Genomic DNA, 23,508 nt, shown 5'->3' with positions numbered 1-23,508 from the left:
TGGATGCACGTTTCATTTGAAAATACATCTATGCAATTGCGAAGAGGGATTCATTTGGCTCAACTTTGGCACTTAATTGCCTACCAATAAGCCAGCTTTGTACGTACGTGGCGAAATGAGAGCGAATAGCTAGTCGCGGCTCGTTGCTCGCTGCACTTTATCCACGGTCAGGAAAGCATGCAGATCGCGATAACTGCTGGACAATTGTACACGAAAATTGTCGGCGGAATTGCGGATATAATATTACAATATACTGGATATTATCAGTATACGTATAGCTTTGTCAATGAGAAAATTATTTAGCCGACGTATTGCTATAGCAAATTAATGCAAAACTGTGGCTTGTCAACATTTTGAAACACTTCAATTTTGAAATAACTATTTTCCGATGAAAAAGATAAGTCATAACTTAGTTTCATACTTATTTCAAAGATGTTGGAGGAATTAAATATAGAGAGAAGGAAATATTAATATCACGATAATAGAACCAGCTAAAATTCGAATCATCGCTATCAAAATTAGGATAAACCCATCCTTTGCTGGCTTGACTGTAGCAATTTCAATTGAGAACAATGTTTTACAAACATTAATTTTGTCGATGGACGGTGAAACTTTTGTCGAAAGAATTTTTACTACATTTCAATGAGACGTGTGCAGCTCATTTCTGCATATTTGCGGGGAATTACAAATATCAGCACTCACACTCATTGTCATGTCGGCATAAATTCATATCGTAAAAGGAAATCCCCGAGTTAAACGATGTCCCGATGTAGGTATCGCAGTACGCTTGTCTCGTCATCTTCGAACAGAATGCCGAATTATCTTCAATTCGAATTGGGACAATCTTTCGCATTCATATCCTAAATTACATATTAAGCAAAGAATGAAAAAATTGAGTTCTTAAAAATTATTATCCCTGTTCGAAGAAAAAGAGTAGCTTTAAATTCATCGTTCCGACGCGATCTCTTACGCAGTATTGACCACGCGTATGTACATGAAAATCACTCTTTCGTTATCACAGAGTGCAAGGCGCGTCTACACGTCGAATTTTGCGCAGGTTTATATGTGGATAATACGTTCGTACACGTATGTCAATTGGCCATTTACGTCTCTATATTTACGCTGACAATTTGAAATGTAAATTTGATAATTGAAGTGGCGCTCGTGTTACATGAAACTTTTCAATCATGGACCACCATCCACGGCAGAATTTATAAAGACCGGTTTCCCCTTGATCTTGACTAATGAACGACTACGGATATCCGTGATATTTTAATCTTCACGTCAACGGATGCGGGAACTTGATACAGCGATTCAAGTTCACGCCCTAGAAGACACTCGGCTTACGATTAGTTCATTCGGCTGAACCATTGCGCGAAAAGAGAAACTAGCTTGCTATGTAATAACTGCGCTATGCTTCTAGCCCTTGGTACTACTCTAATGTATATATATGGGGCATTCCTCGTGAACTCAGCAAACGGTTAACGACTACGTTTTTTAATTTCACCACGTCTTTACCGTATAATTTTTTAAACCCATCTCAAAAAAACTCAAACAAGAAAAAAACTTTTGGTTTCTGAAATAAAACATTTTTACGCAAGATTCAGAGTGGGACTTGGTTTTTTCTATATTTTAAACCATTTTTACTGTTTTTTTAATCGGTCTTTATATTTTCGTATACCTGTTAAAAAATTTATTATAGTAAATACCGCATATCCGATTTGATTACTCATTTTTTAATTTCTTCTCTGGCTCAACAATACACTCATGACTTGCTTCAAAATTTTTATAGTAGACTTTTACCAGGTAAAAAAATAGAAAACAACGAGGTCCCATTCTGAATACTGCGTGAAAATGTTTCATTTTGAAAACATTTTTGTTTACCGATTGGCGTGGAATGCCCCATATACCATTGTTAACAAGCGGGTTTCGGCGAACCATGAGCCTGCCTTTAAACTATTCATTTTCAACCTCATCGCTTCGTGCTGGAATAATAATAATAATAATAGTCAGAATTTGGTAAATCTGACTTTAGATTCGAAATCAGGGACCCGAAAGACCTTCGGAGTATCAATTTTTATCAAAATCAAAATATTTTAATTATTATTCCAACTTCCCGTTTCTCTATTTTCAGAGAAAAAAAGGAAGTTATTGTAATCATCCCGAAAACGAAAAGTTGAATCTTCACTAGATTTCCACGTTTTGAAGTTTAAGGAATAATCTCCAATCATTTTCAAATGAATAGCTATGTGTGCGTATATATTGCGCATTTATGCATGTACAGTAGAGCGTCGATTATCCAAACTAATTGGGATCGCGAAGCATTCGGATAATCGTGTATAAAATGTGTGTATTGAAAAACAAGTGTCTACACTAATATTGATATATTTTTGTAAGTGGCAAGTGTGTGCACACATTTGGTTTACTTCTTTGGAACAAAGTCCACAATTTTCCTGTTTTACCACGGAAACTCGGCCTGTTATTCGAAAAACCAGGAACTAAATAATTTTTTGGCTAATTGCCGTTTCGGATAACTGAGGTTCGGATAATTGACGCTCTGCTGTATTTATGTATGGTATGTATGTACGGAGACCGGGGATAGTGGCACAAGATTCATATCTCTGCCGCTAGATGTCGGAATGGCAGCGCTGTAGATCGAAGTGTAGTTCAATTGTTTGAAAAAAAATGAATGTTGTTTATTAGAATATCGCATCATACGCGGCCTCGCAATGATTGAAAAAGTGAAGTTGAACGTGGTAAGTAATTATTTTCCATCTTCTAAATATGTTTTTTTTCTCATTTTCTTGGCTGCCTTGGAATATTTCGCAGTAAGATAATCGGAAAGGTGATTCTTGAGCTTTTATTTGATATTTGATTAGCAGGTCAGCAAGATGTGAACATTTTTAAACAAAATCGCGGGTTGGGGCAAGTTGTGACAATAATTTCGCGACAACTTGTCCCATTTCGACTGTTTCGCGGTTTCCATAAAAAAATACATTGAAGAAAAGAATTATTGCTTAAAAATATACTTTGAAAACCCAAGTTTCTTTGAATTCTGAGGATTCTACGTTTTCGATTGATTTATTTCTATTTATTCGCATAATTCTATACAATTTGACCTGTCTGTACTTCTACTTTCTACATTTTAAAATTCTCTGAAATAGATTTTCGCCTCTTTTAAAATTCGATATTGTACTGATCCTTCAACACTTTGATCACTTATCCTTTCATTCGTTAACAATATTTCACTCAAAAATTAAATCAGTATAAGACAGATGACAATATCTGTCATACATGAATAAATTGTATGTGGGTTGGTTAATCCGTTAGTGCTGTTCGATTATAAATTTTACGTCATTTTATTTGATTAGACTTTTTGCGCTGTTTTTGACATGGATTTAGGTTTCATTGTTTTTTTTTCTTGCGAATGTATCTACTTATTTTCATTCTCAGAATAATAAGCTTATTATAATACTATAGCTATGATTACAAATAATCGAACTATTTCATACCACAGAACAGATTCATCTGAAATTGAAGGAATAAATAAAAGCTAGTTGTATGAAAAACCTGTACACAAAGGCATAATATTAATATGAAAGTAACCTACGTGGTATTTATTTTTCTAGTATCACAATTTGGTAAGGCTTCCTGCATTCAGGATGAGTTTACAGTCATCTTTAACAATAATCATTCCAGATGTCTGTAATAGCTTGTGTACTTAATATAGAATTTAGGTCATCATCATTATTTGCAAAGGTTTCTGACATAATTAATCAAGTCTCCATTTTATTAGTTCACGTTACTCAGTTTGTTGTAGCGAGAAACAATAGATTCCACGTCCAGTTGAGAAAGAAATTCTTCGTCCGAATCATCTGCTATACCGGACATAAAGTTAGATGTGGAAGTTGGTTTATCTCGTTCCGGATTTTTTTCTTGAAATTTTCTTATGTTATCGTTTTGAATTGAAATAATATCTATATTTTGATAATCGGGTGGAGTCAAGTCATCATTGCTTCTAAACATGGCTAATTTGAGCTTAGTCTCAGAAACTTTGGAGGCGTTTAATTTTCCATTAACTGTTGAAAAAGCTGTTACTTTTTCGCTGTTTGTTACAGATTTGTCTAGATTATCAATACATGAGCTGAAAGCTTTTGGAACAGATTCAGTTTCTCTAGTTGAGTTGGCACTTGACTGCACAGTAACACACTGTACAGAATTTGTTTTCGATCCATCTGTATGCTGTTCATTTGAAATTGTACTTTTTGTTTCGATTTCTTCATGAGCAACTGAATCAATATTTGTCATAGCTTGCGAAACCAGTTCGTCATCAATATCAAGAAAGGAAGCAGAAAATTCATCATCAAAGTCTTTAGACTCGACGGCAAACTTGACATTTTTGTTAATAATACACTTAGAAGAAATTTGATGTTCTTTCATCGTGTGAGAACTTTCCTCATTATCTAAATAAGGTGGATTTTCGCATTTACTTGTCGAATTTTTCGCATCCTCTGAATTTATTTGTTTTTTTGTAACAGCTGAAAAATAGCTTGTTTCTACTGATTGTCTAACATTGTTATTTCTGTGCTTGGCAGTATAATTTAAGTTGTCATCAGGATTAGTGCCATTTCTCAAGTTGCTGAAATAAGATTGTGGATTCGATTTTTCATATGTCTTTCCACGATCATTATACAATCTACTTCCTATATTAGAATTTGAAGAGCATAAACTATTGAATGCTCGGTTATCAACAGATTTCAAGGAATGATTTTGATTTTTCAAACTTTCTAATCTAGCATTCATTTCCAACGTCGTGAAAGTTTTAGCCTTTTTTGTATACACGTTTATAACATTTTTCAGCATAACAATGAAGTGATGTTTTTTCAGGTAAGTTCCTACAGTCAGGAATGGAACATTGCCCAAAAACAGGACAGTACCAATGTCTACGAAGTAAGGATATTTGACTAAAATGTCTTTGGATATCGTTCCTTCGATGGTACCGGTGCAATCCCTCAAAACTACCAAAGGATCTGGTCGACTAAAGTCAACCCGTTGTACCACCCCTGCTAGAAATGGTATTTTACAATTTTTATACGAATTAGCCAAAAGCTTCTTTTTTATAGTTGATATTTCATGATTGTCGAAAAAACCCTCAGTCACATCGCTCAGTAGTAATTGCCATGCGCCTTCGGAGAATAAATTCGTGGTGTTCTGTGAGCAATATTCTGAGAAAACAGATGTGTTGTCATCGACTGCTTTCATGTTATCTATACTATCATTGTTATTTTCGAGATGAGCCGAATCAGGGATAAACGGTGCAATTGTTTCGCTTGACGAATCTGGTAGTAGGCCGGCAGGTCCTGGAAATTTTCTAACCAAAGTGACGTGCTTGTTGTAACTCGGTTTACCCACTTTCATTGGAGATTTTACAGCAGTATCAGGTAGTTTCGATTTGAAACTGTTTACCGTGTCAAAGTTATTGGTATTGGTAAGTTTAGATCTTTCTACAGAGCTGAACAAACTCCCGGATCTACTGCTTTTCGGGTTGGCCTTCCCAAGTCTTTCTAAAATTGCGTTCAGTTTAGAGTCAGTGTTTGTCTGATGCGACAGTGGTTCTTTGAACAAATTTGATTTTTCTGAACGTAAAGTTTGGCTATCAGCGCCAGCTGTGTTCCGCTGTGTATTTCTATCCGAGGCTACATTTCTGCGCTGTTTGAGTCTTTCGAGTAGCAAGCTTGTCCTATCCGTCTTGTCCTCCCCAACGACACTGGTACTGGTTGTTGCAAATTCAGTAGTTTCAGACTTTCCATCCACTGGAAGATATTCGTCACTCTTGAATCTTTTGAAACTGATTGTTTTCTTATCGGATGTGGCTTCAGATTGGTTTTCTCGTACTTTCTGCGATGCGTCGTTTAGGAAGTCCTAGAATTGAAAACATTATTAGCCAAGGTTTGACGACAGCCATTATTGGAAAAACGTTTGGTGAGAGAGGAGTGAAAAAAATACGTATAATAAAAAAAACCATTGAAAACTATATTATGAGAAGCATTTATTAACTCCTAGCTTCTTATCCGGATTTCAGTCGTAAATTTTCTGTCATTGTTAATAAATATGGGTAGCATTGAAGTGCTCGGAGTGTAAAGAAAATGCGTAAGATTATTAATCAAGTGAAGTAGAATTGGACTGAATGGCGCGAGTGTGCAAAATTTCATGTGAAATTTAATAAATTTGGGGTTAGTTACCTCGTCCAGATCGGCCAGATCGAAATCTTCGCCTTCAAACATATTTGTGTTACTTCAATATACGAGACACCCAGCGTCCTTAAAATCGTCACATCATCTTTTGAAGACAAATTATTCGTTGTGAATATGATACAAGAACATAAGCGGTGAATCAAAGAATGCTAGCCACTCGTTGATTCAAGTTTACATTTGCTTCTGTTATTTGCTCCCCCACGTGACGCCACTTGTGCGCATGCGCAAACAACGATGTGTGAAGTTGTCGTCGGTAGCGGCGTCAGGCGTAAATTCAAAGTTATCAACAACGATTCGCTGCTGCATTCGGGGAGGTGATAAAAAAGTTGAAAATCAGTTTTTTAAGTGCGTTGTTCAATCGAGCATTGATCTGTTATAATCGGCATGTCGCAGGCAGATAATAATAGGTTTTTGTGTGTCGTTAAAGTGCGCGGTATGATTAAAGAGATACAAGTTAAAGCGCGGCGATAATAAGCGTTTGGAAATCCTTCGATCGGCTTCGTTTTGTCGTCAACTCCGTGACGACGAAAAACCAGAATTTGTTCTTGACGAAAATCTCGGAGGCATCTGCGTGAAGGAAACTAAAGATGCCAGTAATTTAGGTAGTAGTTATTACACTATTTTGATTTTCGTAATAACGTTAATGTATAGTCTGAACCTCTAGACAACAATCTGCTATGAATTAAGTTTAGTTATCAATGCCTGTATTGAGATGCAACTGATTGAATACTTTGTACGTCATTTTTTGTTGTTAAAACTTAACTCGATTAAGTTGTGATTGCATCCGGTGCCTTATTTGCGTCCCGGATGAATTCTTTGACATTTACTGGAATATTATTCAACCTGAGAAGATGTTTTTACCGGTTGACAGAATACGGCGTTTGTAAAATTTGAAAACCAGAATTCAACGTTACAGCCATGCATGTTAAAATAATTGAAGGGATTCTATTAGTTCGTTTTTCCACGAATCAACAATTACACGGTGTATAAGTGACAATTGATCGCTGCCATCTGGACTAGTAAGATTTTTTTAACAATTGACACTTTCCATGGATAATCTGCGATCGTTAATACTCAATAAATAATAACTCATGCAGTGATGAAAAGCCAGAAAAAAATTAAATTTTCAGAAAATTACCTTGAGGAATAAATAAATTTTATCATTATCGTTTTATGTATGCATCATGCCTTGAAAGAGGCCTGCCAAGTTTCAAGTACTAATTTAATTTTTTTTTCTCAATTTTCATCATTGTTATTGTTCACGAGTTACTTTGTTTTTTATTCATAGTTTAAGATCAGTCTGATCCCAGTGTGGCAGCAGTGTGATTCCAGAGTGACGTGAAAGCTAAGGATTAAGTGTCGATCATGCTTTTATTATGAATTAACAGACTTGGAACTAATATGTGATTTGAATCTTTTTTGGTAAAGGATGAGAGCAGATTTTTAATGTACTTGGCAAAAGGTTTTTGCACCAGAGGTGCTTTTTGGGGAATTATACATATAATAGGCAAATTGCAGCGTAATGTGTGCAATTAAACATTCAATTATTAATACAATTATTTACCAGACAAAAACAAAAAAAACTACAGTAGAATTTGATGAAGCGATGGAGTATTATGTGGTTTTAATCATTTATTTTTAAACAACATCACAGAATAATAATTCTTCATTATCTGTATACAGCTAGTCAAATAATATATTTTGATATGGTTTCTTTACTATACAATGTGGCCATTGCGTTTAATCGATATCCTAGTGATAGCATCCATGTTGAGAAAAAATCTTGTTCCAAAACGTCTCGGAGGGTCGTTTATTTGCATCCGGTGCAGGAGCATTTTCCACCTTGTGGGCAACTGCAGCTGCCTGAAATGCACGCAAATATACAAATAAATAATAGTATAATGTTGGCTTACTTACGAAATTACGCTCGTCGATATAGTGAAGTAAATAATCGCGTTGTTAACTTTTCATCGAATATTTATAGTTGATTCAGTACTTCGAGTTACCCGGTCTAATCTCTGAAAAATGAATCCATGAAGTGAAACAAATTTCAATATGTACCTGATCCACCGCTGTTGCATTTACAGCTGCCTCCACAGCTGCAGCCTTGGCACGAACCTTGAATGGAAGATACTTTTTTAATTAGGGTTTATTTCATTAGTGATTTGGTAAACGGGAGGTTTATATATATTATTTCAATTCCATTCCATTTAACCACTGTTCACTATCGCGAGTTCAGAATACGTTTTCATTTTTAATTGACGACGAGCGAATTGAACAAATTCACTTTACAACAGTCACTCGTTAACTTTGTCAAATGGTGAAAAAAAATTTTAATTGTCACCATTTTGTAAATAATCCAGAAAGAAAAACCAGCCACGCCCAACGACAGTTACATTTGTACAGATATTGATAAGATTTTGTTTATTATTTTTAGATAACCCTTCACCGAAATATCATTGTCACGATGGAGGGGAAATTTTTTTATTAGTCGTTAAATAAAAATTTATTTAAAACAAGCCATTTTTTCGGCCGTCACGTATCGTACTGAATTCGAATTTTCCCACATAATATTATCTTTATTCTTCGAATTATTCGAATAATTTTTGTCTCCAACAATATTGATAACATGATATACGAATGTTGAAGTCTATAAAATAATTTCAATGAAACTTTTCTGTATCTTGAAAATATTTTATCGCAAAAACACATTATCTGATTTAGGAATTGTATTCCTACATGGAATAACAAAACGAGGAACAGCTCGGGTTCCAGTATTCTCACAATCAGTTCTACGTATGCGAACCAGTTTGTTTCACTATGCAAAAATTAGTAACGTTGAAACAACGAAACGTTGAGACAAAAATTCACCGTTTTGCAACTTGGGAATGACTTTGAAGTGTTTGATAAAGCCAGATATGAGTAATATTTGGCTTTATCGCTGTTTACACCGAATTTCATACGATTCTAAAGTTGCGATATCATGATTACCCTTAAAAATCAATAGTTACATCATCGTTACGAACTTCAAGCAAATTCTATTTCCATAACTGATTCAACTCGTACGAATGAGAAGGACAAATAATTACCTTTGCTCTTGTCACAACCCGGTGCCGGCATGTTGATGCTGATTTAGACTCGGTTTAGAATCGCCAACAAACGTTCGAGTCACTTCTCTACTTCCGCGTCTGACGAATCTGGCGATCGGTGATCGTATTTATATTGCGGACCCCCCCCCCTCCATTCGGCTGAGAATAATCGTCTCGTGTGCAACGACTTGACCGCAGTGCAACGCGCGATGATCTGCTCGAACACGTCATTGTGCTGTTGCACATACCTGGGTATACTTTGACTTACAAAAAAACTTATTCGAGGATTTATTTGTACGGTTATTTGCTTATGCGATAACACCCTGACAGCCGTGTTTGCCGAAGAAGGCCATAGATTGAAAAATACAGATTCAATCACGTTGTTGTAATTTTCCAGAAAGAAAATTTATTTCTTTGTCGAGAGAATTATTTTTTGAAAAAAATCACTTTGATTTATATCTACTTATCACTGGCGATGACAATATATATATACTGAAATTCTAAGAATAGAGGAAGGTTGGGCGAAAATTATTCAGTAATGGATATTGAATCAGAATTAAAAAGGTACTGAATTCTACGCGTAATCAAAAGATTTATCAAATCTTTTATAGGAGCTTCCTTCGATTCGCTGACTTTTTTCTTCAGTTTAAGAAAATGCGTCGTTCTTTAGAGCGTCGACACAAGGCGGCTGAAGTTGAATTATTCCGGTCAACCCAAGTTAATTCTTATTGACCCTCTTAGATTAAATCGTCTTTGAAGATGGGAGTAACGGTTAACAAAGAGAAGCCTTAAAGAGAACTCCAGCTGTACGAAGATACAGGTTTACCGTCCTATTAATTGACCTTTGAATTGATTTTGTAAACGCTGTACGAACGGATATGGCTGCGAATCTATCGAATGATTATGTGAGTGTACATCATACGCAGTGGTTCCCATACAGACAGCGGGAAATTAGTAGCGTGTATTTTTGTACCGCTTTTATAATTACTCCCATTGGACGAATCGTCTCCATACAGATAGGCATCGTATCAGAATGAAGGATATCGGCCTCATTTTAACAACCATACGATGTTGAGTTTTTTTAATATTACGCCTCGAATCAATTCTACGGAATAGATTACTGGGATAATAACGCAGTAAAGTATAAGGCATAACATTTCGTTGTGGCTTGATGTGTATTTGCAGTGGTGAAAGTTCGATCGCCTAGCCTACTTTGAGAGAAATGAAAAAGAAGCGAACCGATGGTCACGAGTCGAGTGATTAAAAATTCATTGTCTCCGTAGTTCGCGTTAGCTTTCGAAAATATTAGCACTCGTCTTCCGGAGAATGAAGATTTACTGTTTCGATGGTATAGGCTTATCAAAAATATATAATGGGCAAATGACAATTGAGCGTTACAGCGTTACAAATTGTCTTTGTCAGTTTGTTGATCGTGCCACAATTTTTTGCTCACATATTCGAATAAAAGCACCTGTTTCAAACGCGTTACATCAAAGTCTGGAAAATATGACAATTTGTTTTCTACAAAAGTTTCTAATGATAAAAAATGAAATTTCAAATTTTGGCAGAAACAATAATTGGATGGGGGTCAAATTTTCTGAAGATCAAAAAATTGACTGGCCGAAAACTCAAAATTTTGAAGATATGAATTATAAAATAACCGAAGATCAGCGATACGAAAATTTTACACTATTAGAAATGCGGTGTTAAATATAAAACCGAAAATATTTTACAGAAATTCACACTATTTTGGTGTTGATTTTACGACTACTTGGTGTCGAGAATCGAACAATTTACACCGATGTTGTTTAATTTTACTCCAATCGGTGTGCACTTTTATTGACATCGTGTACTTTTGATAAATCGCTCAGACGAATAACTGTTTTATCGAAAGATCATTTATCCGAACGGTTTTTTTTCATCCGAAAAAGGTTTTTCAGAATAGTTTGCACTCCAAATTAACGAAACACATTATGTAAAGATATAGAAAATGGATATTTATGAATGTGAAAATTTAGAACGGCCAATACTTTGAAAAGTCAATGACTTGAAAGAAATGTGTCGTTAGTAAAAATTTGAAACAAGTAAAATTTGGGTCCCCAAAACGTAGAATGACCAAGATTCCGATGGGCCCAGTATAGTGCTGGTAGACACCATCGCCATCTATTTACTGAAACTCTTAGCCGATATGCTTTCGCTATTTTGGCCCTTCACACTTCTCAATAAATGAGATTCGGTATTTTGACCTCTCGAGTTTTTGATCTTTTGCTTTGATAAAATCCGCGTTTGTGAATTTCCTTAAAAAGTACGACTCTGGAACTTGTACACTCAACTTTTCCAGTATTCGATATTTTTGTCAAATCGATACGTTTCCCTTCGTAATTTTTCTTATTCTCAAGAGTTCTGTTTGGTATGATTTTATTTCTACATATTCGTCTTCTCAATTTTTATTTTTCGTATTTATGACCCTCCGACTTTCGGGATTTCGACCCGTCGATCTCTTATCGTTAGTTTTTCGGAAAATTGACCTTCACCCTCAGCGAAGAATTATCGCCAGTATCGCTGGGCAAGTATTAACAATTTCTTAGCTGCCACGAGGAATCCGCAATCGGCGCCACGAAAGCTTGAGGGCAATATCGAAGAGCTTTCTGCACGGACTCCCGTTTACCGATAACACAGCCAACCGCAGCAGCAATCGATTGCTCGTAGTTATCAACTGAAGTTTAGCACACAATTCGCTGAAGTGGTTTCTTGAAGCCGTCGACGATACTAAAGATATGCGGATAACATGGATATATCCGCGACTACGCGAGACACAGAATTGGCGGGAAATTTAAAGGTCTAAAGTAAAAATGCATTAAATCGAAAGTTGAATCTGATCCAAGAAAGTGTCTGTGATTCAGAAAAAATGTTTCAACCCTCAATTTTTATTATGCATAAACACTAGTCTCAGAGAAATCACATCATTCCATTAATTTTTTTACATAAAAATCCTCACAGTTCGAACGATTCAGTTGAAAAGTAGTTAATTTTATCGGCGAACGAATTTCCTACAAATTGTCCGAGACAGATTATTTCTTGAGCTTGTCAGTTGGCGAAGAAAATTCGACATGTGCGATGTATAACATAATGATAACGTAATAATTTTCATATGTTAAACTTGTGGTTCATTCACAATTTGACTTAGACGGTCTGTGCAGAATTTATTGACGAATAAAACCAGCGATTACTCACCAGAATTACACAAGAATTATGGTTTTTTTGTGAAAAAGTAATAGTATAATGAATTTTTTATGATGTAATTAAAGTGTACCGAGGTGTTTCTCATTGAAGCATGATCGATGAGGTGGACATAAATTATAGCATCCTTTCAATCCACGATCGGCATGTGAGCAAGGCAAGACGAACGGCAGGTGTTCTAGAGGAGTACATTGTGTTTCTCACAATCAGTTGTGTAGCATATTTCAACGGACAGAATTGCAGTCCTTCAGCGTTCTTGTGTCAGCGTAAAAATTGTACAATTTTCCAACGTCTACTCAGAATCGATCGACATTCATTAGGGCCATGAATCTCTATATGCTTGGAGTACAAATGTGCATCAACGAATCCAATACCTAGCCATTCCTCTACCGGAAGCAATTGTGTGTATAAATATTTTGACAGAGGTTAATTGAGGACCTTGGAAAGTCAGTCGGATTTCAAGTTTTAACCTTTTCTCTGATTAACAATACCGTTACGTTTACCCTGTGACTCCACATTCGGCATTATCGTCTGAATGGCTGTATTCATTGTCCAGTACGATGTTTGCTTGAGGAATTTTTTTTTATGTCCGCCCATTATATTCCGCGCAATGATGTCAGGTACGGTTATTGAACTCGTGTGTAATCTACCGGTCAGCTCGGCACCCGTTTGACTCGGAATAAAAACTGTAATCTTGACTTCGATACACGGATTCTTTCACGAGTCAATCGTCGGCGGAGCGGGTATGGTTTTTTTATTTATAAACTGAAAGAAACGTATTTATGCACGGTTGTTTTTTATTTCTTCAAGGTATGCTACGGTTCTTTGACGCCTTCAAGGCTTCCGCATACAGTTTTCCTATCTTTCATTGAAATCACTTGAGATGCTCGATCGGTCTTGCTGTTAATTTTACAGTAAGCATACGTTTTATCTTTCGTATCGTTGTTAAGTTGTGGCCATTATTCGATAGTCGATTGTTCATTATACCAGCACGACTTCCTTACCTTCCTATTTGTTTATCTTCCTCTTAATCTACAACAAGCTAGCATTGCGTATCGCAATTGTCAACATAGCTGTGATTGTTTTTAATCAGCTTATAATAATCATAGTTGTTGGGTTCCAATGACGGTGATGTTTCTCTATTGACTAACCATTCGATTAGTGGAATACTTTTATTTTAGTTTTACATAATGTTCAGGGTAGATAAATTTATTACATATTATTATTGTGATACTTGTGATATTCAAGTGAAATCACGTTGAAGTAAGTATAATGTTTAGACAACATGATTCATGGCCAGTTAAATAAAATTAAGCATATTATTTGGTAGAAGTTTTTCGAACAGAAATACAAGCACAAATGAAAAAGGTAAAGACCATATCGACGTACATATTAAGACTATGTTACGTTGTGTTGAGTTAGCGCGAGTATGTTCAAATCCATTTTCTCAATCCAACCGGCATCCGTCATCGACATTTTATTTCTTACTTCTTATGTGCATTTGCAATCCTGGCATTTGCAGTCGCTGCCGGACTTGCAGCCGCATTTGTCTGAAAAGAGAAAATTCACGATTTCGTATAATATTTGTGGGAGTAAGAATTAATAAAAAGGAAACGCAATTATGAACCTCTGAATAATAAAGAAAATTATATTGCCACCGTAAATATTTGAGTGTTTAAAAATTATCTTATCTAATTTTCAATAGTTTCTCTTTTACGCCTTGGTACGACGAAATAGAACTTTTATAACGTTTATTCGTCACAATTCAACCGTATGTTCGACAAAAACTCAATTGCTTTGCTTCTGGCTCTTCGCTGAAAATTTGTAAGGTGCTGGAATGCTCTCGCGAAATAATCGAGTGCAAAGAAATCGTGGCAGGTAATTTCAGTGATTATTTTCGCCAATAGTTCACGACGTACTTCATTGGATGAATGAATTTTATTTTTTACCTCCGGGTGCATCGCAGCATTTGCAGTCTGATCCACATTTGCATGACCCCTGGCAGTCACCTGAAAAATAACAATAAAATATCAAAAACTGCGTTTGTTGAAAAAAGTGTCGTAAGTTTGGTAAATACGAATGAAATAAACTTGGCTAATGATTTTTCGGGTCTTGTTCAAAGATCTACGAACCAAAGTTAGTAATATTCGGCATCATAAAGACAGAGTATCATAATAAAATTTCAGATCGGAAATAATTAATCAAAAAGTACCCAACCCTGATGCTGCGAGTTTGTAAAGCAGTATACAGGATGATCGTGTCATCATTTCAACGCAAGTGATTGCCTGCATCCTGCATGCATTCCGTTAACCGGACATTCCAGAAACGCGAACAGATCAATAGTCACGCTATCCGGTGACGAACAGTCTCGTTCATAAAGGCAGCATTGTTCGTACATCATTACGATTGAATTTCGTTAAATTTATACTGTTTTATCGAATCGTGCAAATAATTCTTGTACAGAAATAAACTCGACAAAAGGTTCTTGCAAGGCGTAGCTAAACAGTTGCAGACAAAATCGGTTGCTTAGCACAGGTGTTTCTTTCGCTCGAACAAACATTGTCTTGATCGCTCGACTGCCCTCAAAGACGAAGTTTATGCTTTTTCCGGTTTGGTGTATCGGTAGCAGGCCGAAATAAATGCGCGTTTGTTCTTATCGCTAAACCGAATATCCTGCAAGGCGGTTACAAAGATTGTTCACGGAAATCTTACAACGTAAATAATTATCAATTAAGAATTTGAAAATTATGATGAAGTAAGCTGAGAAAAGAGTTTATTCACCGTTAACAAGCGTATATTTGAATATGTTGAATTAATGTTTAGTTATCATTCACAAATTTTAGTTGAGCCAAATATGATTTGTTAAATAATTATTAACAAATTTCTACAGATCATTATTTGACTCAACTAAAATTTGATATCAAAACATTTATTTTCCTATATTCAAATACATGTTAATTGTTACCGGGAAATAAATTTTTTTCTCAGTGCAACGAAGAATGCTTGCAGCTGAATTCCTTTGCGGAAAGACTTGGTCGGCGTTTTAGTTCAACGAAAAACTACAACGGTTATTGAAAATGGTTACACGTATAAAGGAAAATGTATATGTCTACGCACCTTTGCACTTTTCGTTGGGACCCGGCATTTCTGATGTGTTTCTCGGTTTTCCTCTTGTAGCTGAACGAAACTGCGACACTGTCGGTTTGCTTCTCGGTGGCTTCTGATGTGGCACCGGCCGAAGGTGTCGCTTTTATCGAACCGCAATCCCTTCCCTCTTCTTGCCGTTCCACGGCCGTGTGCAACTCTCGAAACGTGCCATGCGCAACGCTTATCATTCTTCACCCGGCCAACTCGGATGAGCAAGTAACGAGAACACACAACCGCGATAAAACTGGCCGGTGCCACCTCATGATATGAAACCGTATTGCTTAACGGTCCGAGACAAAGTCCTTGCACCGATGCAATGGCGAGAATCCGACTAATTATGCTGTCGCGTGCACGTTTTCTCAGTGAAAAATTCAAAGACAATTACAAGCTACTCCTTTGTTCAATCTATATTTAACATAGTGATAAAAATTTCAGGGTATTCTGTTTTGTTTCGACTTGGCGCGAAACAACTGATCTGATTTTAATCAACCTTGCATTGTTTGTGTATAATAGAAACTACCGAACGTGATCTGCACCTTGTTTTATCTCCAATGGAGCACAATAATAATAACAACAAACAACAATAATAATAATAATAAAGGAAACAAAATTCAAAACGACACCGCTGTTGAAAGAATGCATTTCTAATTGTTCTTACTCTCATAATAATGATCTTATATTACAGTCGAGCTTGGTACAAGGAAACGGACTTTTTTTCTGCAATAGTTCAGAGTCATCGCAAGTTGATGGAAATTTTTTTAATTACGTTCATTTTACATAACAGTGCATGATCAGTGAAAACAAAGATACTGTAGGTGGTCATCGCTTCATCTCATTTTCTTTTACTGGCTGCTGATCATGGGCAGGACTCCATGCAACCGCTGTTTGTTTTCAGATGGTCATCAATGACTCCGAATTGCAGAGGGAATGCCGACAGTTGGCTCAGCAGAAAGTCGTATTCGATGCTGCAGAATATCAGCGGAATGCTCGACGTGAAAACCGGTTGCATTCGCAGGAGATAAGTTTGCACGAAACGGTTGAATTCCACGCGAACTACAGGATATGTCGAACAGTATTTGGCAACTGGACTGAGGGTTAAGCCCTCCAAAGATCATCCGACTGCGGAGACGAAGAAGTCGCTTCGGAAATATCTGCTTTTCTTTTGTAGGTAAAATAAAGCAAAGGAATTTTGGCAGTTATCGAATTTCGTGCGGGTCGTAGGTACATGCAGACAAACAACGCCACTTGGTTGATGGTAAGGCAGATGTCACGCGTCGAAGGTAGAAGATATCGGCGTTGCCGGAACAACAATCTCGAGACTTAAAACGACGATGGGCAATCTTTGTCATTTATAAATTTCACAGCGATATTTCTTTTCTGCACCGTCTACCGTCATATTTGAGTTCAAAAATTTGATCTTGTCGTAGCGATAACAGCACGATAATTCTGGTATTTCGCAGAGATCCGCGTGAAATATACGCTTGGTTCGATTACTTGCGTGGCGCTGTAAGGTAATTATTTACTCAACCTCTCTCTGGAGTAATGGATCGGTCTAGAAGGTTCGGAATTTTTCATTCGTGGACGATCCTTCATTTCCATGGGTCGGAATAACAAAATTTCATCTCTCGTCGTTGATAAAAAATTAAACCCTCCGTTCACCTTTTCGGGAACAGAATTCACCTTCAAGCATATGGACCTTCGACTCGGTATCAGCTAGGCTGCGATTATTTATTATTATAATTGCTTGTGTCATGACAGTGATTGTGATTTCGTTTCTCGTCTTTGGACAAAGACGAAAAACAAAAGTAAATCAACGGATTTCTCATCCCGATTTAAACTTTCCCTTCGAATGCGTCGAATGATTAGATAATTGATGTTAATCAGTCTAGATGAAGCGCCAGTATAACCGCAAGCTTGTTTGCTTTCGGTACAAGTATTTTAAATTTGTAATTATACTGTCTCAGCGGCCGATTACAAATTAAGATATTATCAAAGTTGTGGGAAACATTCTGGCCGGATGATTTTGCCCAAAGATTTAGCTAGTTTTCCAAAAGTTTTTAGTGCCCATCACCGAGCCCGCGGACTGGTTAGAAATCCTTATGCTAACTATCGGAATACTAATGGGTGATTATAATTGTTAATTCGTTAAATGATCCGCCGTAGAGTCCTTGATATTATTCGTCTTCCAGCGCCGTGCTCCGTTTCCTCCGCAAAATCGAGTAAACTCCTGCAAGACTTCAATGAAATAGTGCGCAAGTCTGGATGATATTTCATCCTCGCCAGATCCTATTTTATTCATTTCCATACATCACAAACCATCCCCCAAAGGTTATTGCGGAGAGATAGACGGATTTAACTGCGTTTCACTTCTTCACGCACGTAGGCGTAACGGGCTCTAAAGTTCAGTGTTCACGACTGCACACGATTTACTTGTGTGCAAAGGGTGTCCCTCTTTAAATTGGATAGTCAAATATCTCCGAAACTGTGGTATTAAGGATACTGATAACTCAAATGTCGATACTATTATTTAACAATTTCACTACGAGATAGGTAGGATATTCGTGAACTACGAAGATCTCTTGAGTAGGTAATACAAAGATAAGAAATACATAATGGAATTATAAATAAGAGCTTTAGATGTACGTGATGTTGTAAAATTAAATATTTAACTACGACACCGTGAATAAAAAAAAAGTGTTTCAGGTGCAGAAAACTTATAGTAAAATCGAACGAATCGACTAGAGTATTAAAAATTTTTGAAGCAATTTTAAAAGTAGAATGGATATTGAAGCTTTCGTTTACGATGCTCCTCTCAGATTCACCCACTGATTTATTGAATTAAATAATTATAAGCATAATATTTTTATCCATAAAAGTCTGTCTTATGAAATTTACAAAATTTCATGTAAATATATGTAAATTTTTAAAAGGTTTTATTTCGTTAATCATCTATTAAGTGAGTCCAAAAAATTGTAAATATTTCTTCATATAGGTAAGATAAAAGGCAACTGTTTTGTGGCATAAATTTTTGTCGTACAAGGTCTTAATTTTGAAATACGATTGTTTGAAAAGTTTGAACATCAAAAAAATCAAAATTCGGTATCTTGAAAACGGAGGAAAACTGAAAAAACGGAAATGCAAAGAAATCTGTAACACTTCACAAAAATTTCTTACGGTGGATAAATTATACCCAGACTTACCGCAAGCTTGAACACTCATAGTGCCAACGAAAAGGTGATTTTTTTTACGAAAACCAATTATTAGAATAATTTTTGTGATTCTCATGTTTATCTTAACCCTCCGTGTGAACAACGAGTCTTATAGGGAACAGTCATTTTATAAGTATCAATTTTTATGAACAATACTTCCAAACTTTTGATTCTACCGACTTTTAGATAATGTAGTCAACACTTTGAGAAGAAACCCTGAATTTCTTCTGATTTCTTGAAAGCCTAGAACACTTCGAAACAGTGTACAGACAAAAGATGGAAAAAAAAAGTATTCAGACGAAGGGTTAAAACCACAAAACCGAAAGTAGAATAAGTTCGGGGAAGTACGGCCGTGTGTTCGATAGGCGACAGGGGCGTAACATTGTCTTTTCATCATTGCTTGTCGCAGGTGTTTGAAGTTCTTGAACGACGCGTAACGCTGATAACGTTGGGTGACAATTGCGCCTTACGTACAACGAGGGCCGTTGAATCGGCTCTTTTTCAAAGCGAACGGCTTTCCCCCGTGTATTTTTTCTACGATAACTTACGTGCGCGCGTGTAGGTGCTGCATGTGAGAACACACCGTATGTATTTATACGCGTTGCCACGAATTGTCGACAATTCACGAGGTTGCTTTCGCTTGTATATGTTATCGAAACGAGGATCGAAAGGAGAAGAAAAAATGTCAGGGAAGAAAATATTCGAGGTATTCAAGCCTCCCTTTCGTCATCCTCCCCCCCTGCATCGGAATCTGAATTCGTTATCACCGGCGCGGATTTAACATCGCAAAATCTCACAAGCAGAGGAAGAAATTGCCTAGGTATTGATACGATCGGATGCCTCTGACTGTTTTAGGTATCTACGTGACACGTACAACCGAGTCATAAATATGTCGCGAGAAAAACATGATAAGACGAAAGATAAGTTCAGAGTATAATTGAAGAAATAATCGAGTTAAATGATTAAAAAATTATCTGTGTTTCGGGGAAAAATTTTAAACACACAGTATCAACCGTAAGCACCTTGCTTTTAACAATGGCGATCGACATCAGATTTTTTGGTTATTTTTTGAAATTCGGAAAATGTGTACAGTTTGAGAGATTTTAGTAAAAAATCATTTCATCGTTAATTGGATTTTCTGAAAACCGTTCGAGACGGATTATTTCTCGAAATTGTTACTGGTTGCAAAAAGTCGAGATATTCAATAATTATAATTTACAGGCGACGTTTTTGTTATTTATAAAGAAATACATTATTATTATTATTCAAAATCTAACTTAAATTGCAGTGTTTTAGATTTTTTTCAAACATTGAGGGAACTTTTTTAGCTGAACGCAACTAGACTAGCTTACAGTGCAATTGTTAAAAAAAATCTTGTCCGAGCTGTAATTACTGGGTTCAGCAATAGATACGTTTCAAAATTTGTTACCTCGAAATTCGAGCAACTAGTTCGTAGTCTATTGAATAAATATAATTTGAGGATAGCGAAATGCGCGTTTCGCTGATACAGCGACGAGAAAACTTTGCCCTTTTGGTCAAGTATTAAGCCAGGATAATTTTAAATCCTTCCATCGCTTCCTTTTCTGGTACAAGGTAAGAGTCGTAAGACGATTTCGGACGCTGCGCATCCGTTATAGGAAAATGCGGGGCGCCAAGACCCGCTCAAACTCTCAATACTCGCCCTCTCGGGTATCCCCCAGGACCTCGGCGACCTCTCCGAGACCTCCGGGGATGAGGAGGTCGACTTGGGCGAACAAGCGCTCTTGTGATGTATGACCGAACACAGTCGGCGCTGACAGCTCAATACTAGACACACGCGGGACGTAAACTTCTCTCGTGTCACGAGGCGGTGTGCATGGGTATCAGACTCGGCCGTAAAGCTGCAGCGAAGGTTGGGAGAAAAATTTGCAAAAATTATACGCCCGTTCCCGTTCGTCCGAGTACCCTTCGGCCCCTTGTTCGAGCAATCTTGCGAACCTTACAGCTCTCCTTGGTTCTCGGCGATGAAATACTTGTTCAGAAAAAATTTGGTCAGCTTATTTCTTGGCAATTTTCATCCACCACACGCGGGATTTTAGCGAGCTTAATTTAGTATGGCCGTAATTTCGAAATAAACGTGATAAAAGTTGATTCAATTTCGAAAGGAAAGAGAAATGCGTGAATCCGAAAATTGAGCAATTAATCAATATCGCAGCTCTGTGCTACTAATAGATTAATCGAAGAAACGACTTACCGAAATTTGAATAAAACGGATGACCGATCAGTTGAATGAGTAATAAATCGAAGTCTATAACGATTAATCGATGAATCGCAGAAGCTTAATCCATATTCTATGCGTCATAACTTGATACGAAATTTTTAAATCGCGTCTTTTCATTCGCTGAGGGATTTCAAATTGCGTGTATCGATTATCGAACGCAACAGCTGCGCTGTTGATTCCCGAATGATATTTTCATTCTACCAAAGGTAGTTTTTTTCTGTTCTTCATTTCCAAGTTTTCCAACCGTTCCGGTGAACCTAATAGCTATGAGCTAGAGTACGGCGTATTTTAACGAAGTGGCACAGAGCTCGTGGCTTTTTTTTCACTCGGCGGATTATCGGCTAATCCTTGGGACAGAAGAGGAGTTATGGTTTGATTGGATTATGCGGAAAATGACGAGAAAGAAGGAGTGAGATAGAGGATGAAAACGACTTGAGAAAACAGAGAACGATCACGTGACCGGATAATTTGTTCCATTGCGATTATCTCTCGAGGTTGCGCCTCTAGTTAATAAAATATTTCATTTATGGTGCTCTGCGACTTATATCACCTGTTTAATTAGGTTCTCGTTAGGAACTTGAGTCTCGGTGTCGACTTTACGGTGCCTGAGTAGGCTGCAGGCTGAAATACTATGCCAAAATTTTCGGCTACCCTTCTCCGCTTAATGCATACGATAATTATACAGCTCCTACCCGTTTCGTTTTGCTCTCCGAAGGTCGCTGTTGCACCGTTTGAAGTTGGAACGGGATAATCCCGCGGCTAATTATGCAAACCGGCGAAATTTAATAAAATCCACCTGAACGTGACTCGGAAAGTTTTTAAACGTTTCAAACGTCAGTTAGACGAGGTTAAATTGGTTCACATCTGCACCGTGAGTTACAATAAAGCCCGTGACAATTCACGAGATGGTTAAAAAAGAAGAAGATTTTTCTTTATTGATCAGGTAATTGATAGAAAAGTTTTTTTAAAAGTCCTTCGACAACTTTTGTGACTTATTTTCTTTTATTCACTTATTGTTAGTTGCAGATTACAGCTCTCGTCTAAAAATAACGTGATAAGACTGGTAAGTGCATGCAGTCTTCAAGACACGAACGGTTGGATAGACGCGAGGCCCGTTCGATTATACATTGAATGAGAATAAAATGAAAGATTTTATTGTGAATCAAACATTAATCACACAAAATCTGTCAACTGCACCAAGCAGTTCAAGTTTTAAAGTCAACTAAGTTGGGTAAAATTTCAGTTCCAGTGTAATAATTTTTGATTTTGGCTCTTGTCATTAGAGTCGTGGATGAAAAAGACTCAAATTAAATACCCGATACTGACAGCTCTAATTCACTCGTGTGCGTTCATTGATCGGTACGAGGGGTTTGTTAAAATCAAATTGTTACATCAAATGACGCAAACATTTGCCGGATTATTTTAACCCAATAAAGTGGTGGTTTTTGTCCGATTCACAATAAGTTAATTTGCCAGTTGGCCCCATTTAGTCGGTTTTATGGAAAACTTTCACGATCTTATTACGCAAAAGAATCTCCAGCCAATCAATCAGGGAGTGAACATTTCTTAGCGAACAAAATCAGGCCGACGAACGTGGTGATAACAAATAACTTCACGACATCATTATCCTTAGTAGTTAAGTATTACTGCTAAGTGAGTAAGTCACTGCAAAACTTTCAAAAGATTTGGAATGCTGGTATATTGAAGTTAGAAAAGTCTAACAATACTGTACGCGGTTCCTTATTTCCCTGAAATTCATAAGATTTTGCACGACAAGTTTTTGTGTTATCGCAACTGTTCGACGTGAGTTTTATTCTTTTATTCATTGCATCGCGTTTATCTAAGGGGGTGAACATACCTGAATAACAGCCCGTATGTTTGTCTGTTTCTATGCCAGTGCCTCCGTTTCTGTTGTTTGTTCCCAATTTGCTACGTTACAAACAAATCAGGCAAAGTTTGGCATGCAATTTTAACCTCGCGACATTTACTTGTATCGACCATTTCTTTCCCACGCCGTGCGTCACGGCGCCTCTCCGAATTCGAACGTCACATCGCCACGTCGACGTCTTCATTCCCCATTCTTCAATCCTCTGGGCGAGATTTATTGTTCGCCCTGTTTCTCAAACCGCGCAAAAATCACAGTATTTCAAAACCAACTTCGCAGTGAGCGTCGGAGCTACAAGGAAGTCACATCAATTTTTCTGGTCTCAACACCTTCGTAATTTTCTACTGATTCCCCGTTCTCTGGATTAAATAGAGGTATATAGTTATTGAGATTTTCGGTAGCTTTAGAAATTATTTAAGGTTTA

The 23,508-nt window shown here is 36.9% G+C and overlaps 2 protein-coding genes and 1 long non-coding RNA gene across 3 annotated transcripts; all 3 read right to left on the bottom strand.

Annotated features, from left to right (window-relative positions):
• Positions 1 to 3,425: 3,425 nt before the first annotated feature.
• LOC107218398 lies at positions 3,426 to 6,458 on the bottom strand. The gene is made up of 2 exons (XM_015656256.2): positions 6,243 to 6,458; positions 3,426 to 5,922 (listed from the first exon to the last, which is right to left on the bottom strand). Exons 1-2 carry the CDS (start codon positions 6,282 to 6,284, stop codon positions 3,793 to 3,795), a joined length of 2,172 nt encoding a protein of 723 aa, XP_015511742.2. The 5' UTR covers positions 6,285 to 6,458; the 3' UTR covers positions 3,426 to 3,792.
• A 1,410-nt stretch (positions 6,459 to 7,868) lies between these two features.
• LOC107218397 lies at positions 7,869 to 9,479 on the bottom strand. The gene is made up of 3 exons (XR_001525568.2): positions 9,344 to 9,479; positions 8,316 to 8,372; positions 7,869 to 8,117 (listed from the first exon to the last, which is right to left on the bottom strand). It is a non-coding gene; the product is annotated as an uncharacterized LOC107218397 (long non-coding RNA).
• Positions 9,480 to 13,741: 4,262 nt separating this feature from the next.
• Positions 13,742 to 15,993, bottom strand: LOC107218387. The gene is made up of 4 exons (XM_046743122.1): positions 15,935 to 15,993; positions 15,701 to 15,800; positions 14,533 to 14,592; positions 13,742 to 14,133 (listed from the first exon to the last, which is right to left on the bottom strand). Exons 1-4 carry the CDS (start codon positions 15,991 to 15,993, stop codon positions 14,068 to 14,070), a joined length of 285 nt encoding a protein of 94 aa, XP_046599078.1. The 3' UTR covers positions 13,742 to 14,067.
• Positions 15,994 to 23,508: the final 7,515 nt, after the last annotated feature.

This window comes from Neodiprion lecontei, chromosome 6, assembly GCF_021901455.1.
Source record: "Neodiprion lecontei isolate iyNeoLeco1 chromosome 6, iyNeoLeco1.1, whole genome shotgun sequence".
Taxonomy (NCBI): Eukaryota; Metazoa; Arthropoda; class Insecta; order Hymenoptera; family Diprionidae; genus Neodiprion; species Neodiprion lecontei.
Note: the sequence above shows the minus strand (reverse complement) of the source record. Positions and strands in the feature narration are given on the sequence as shown.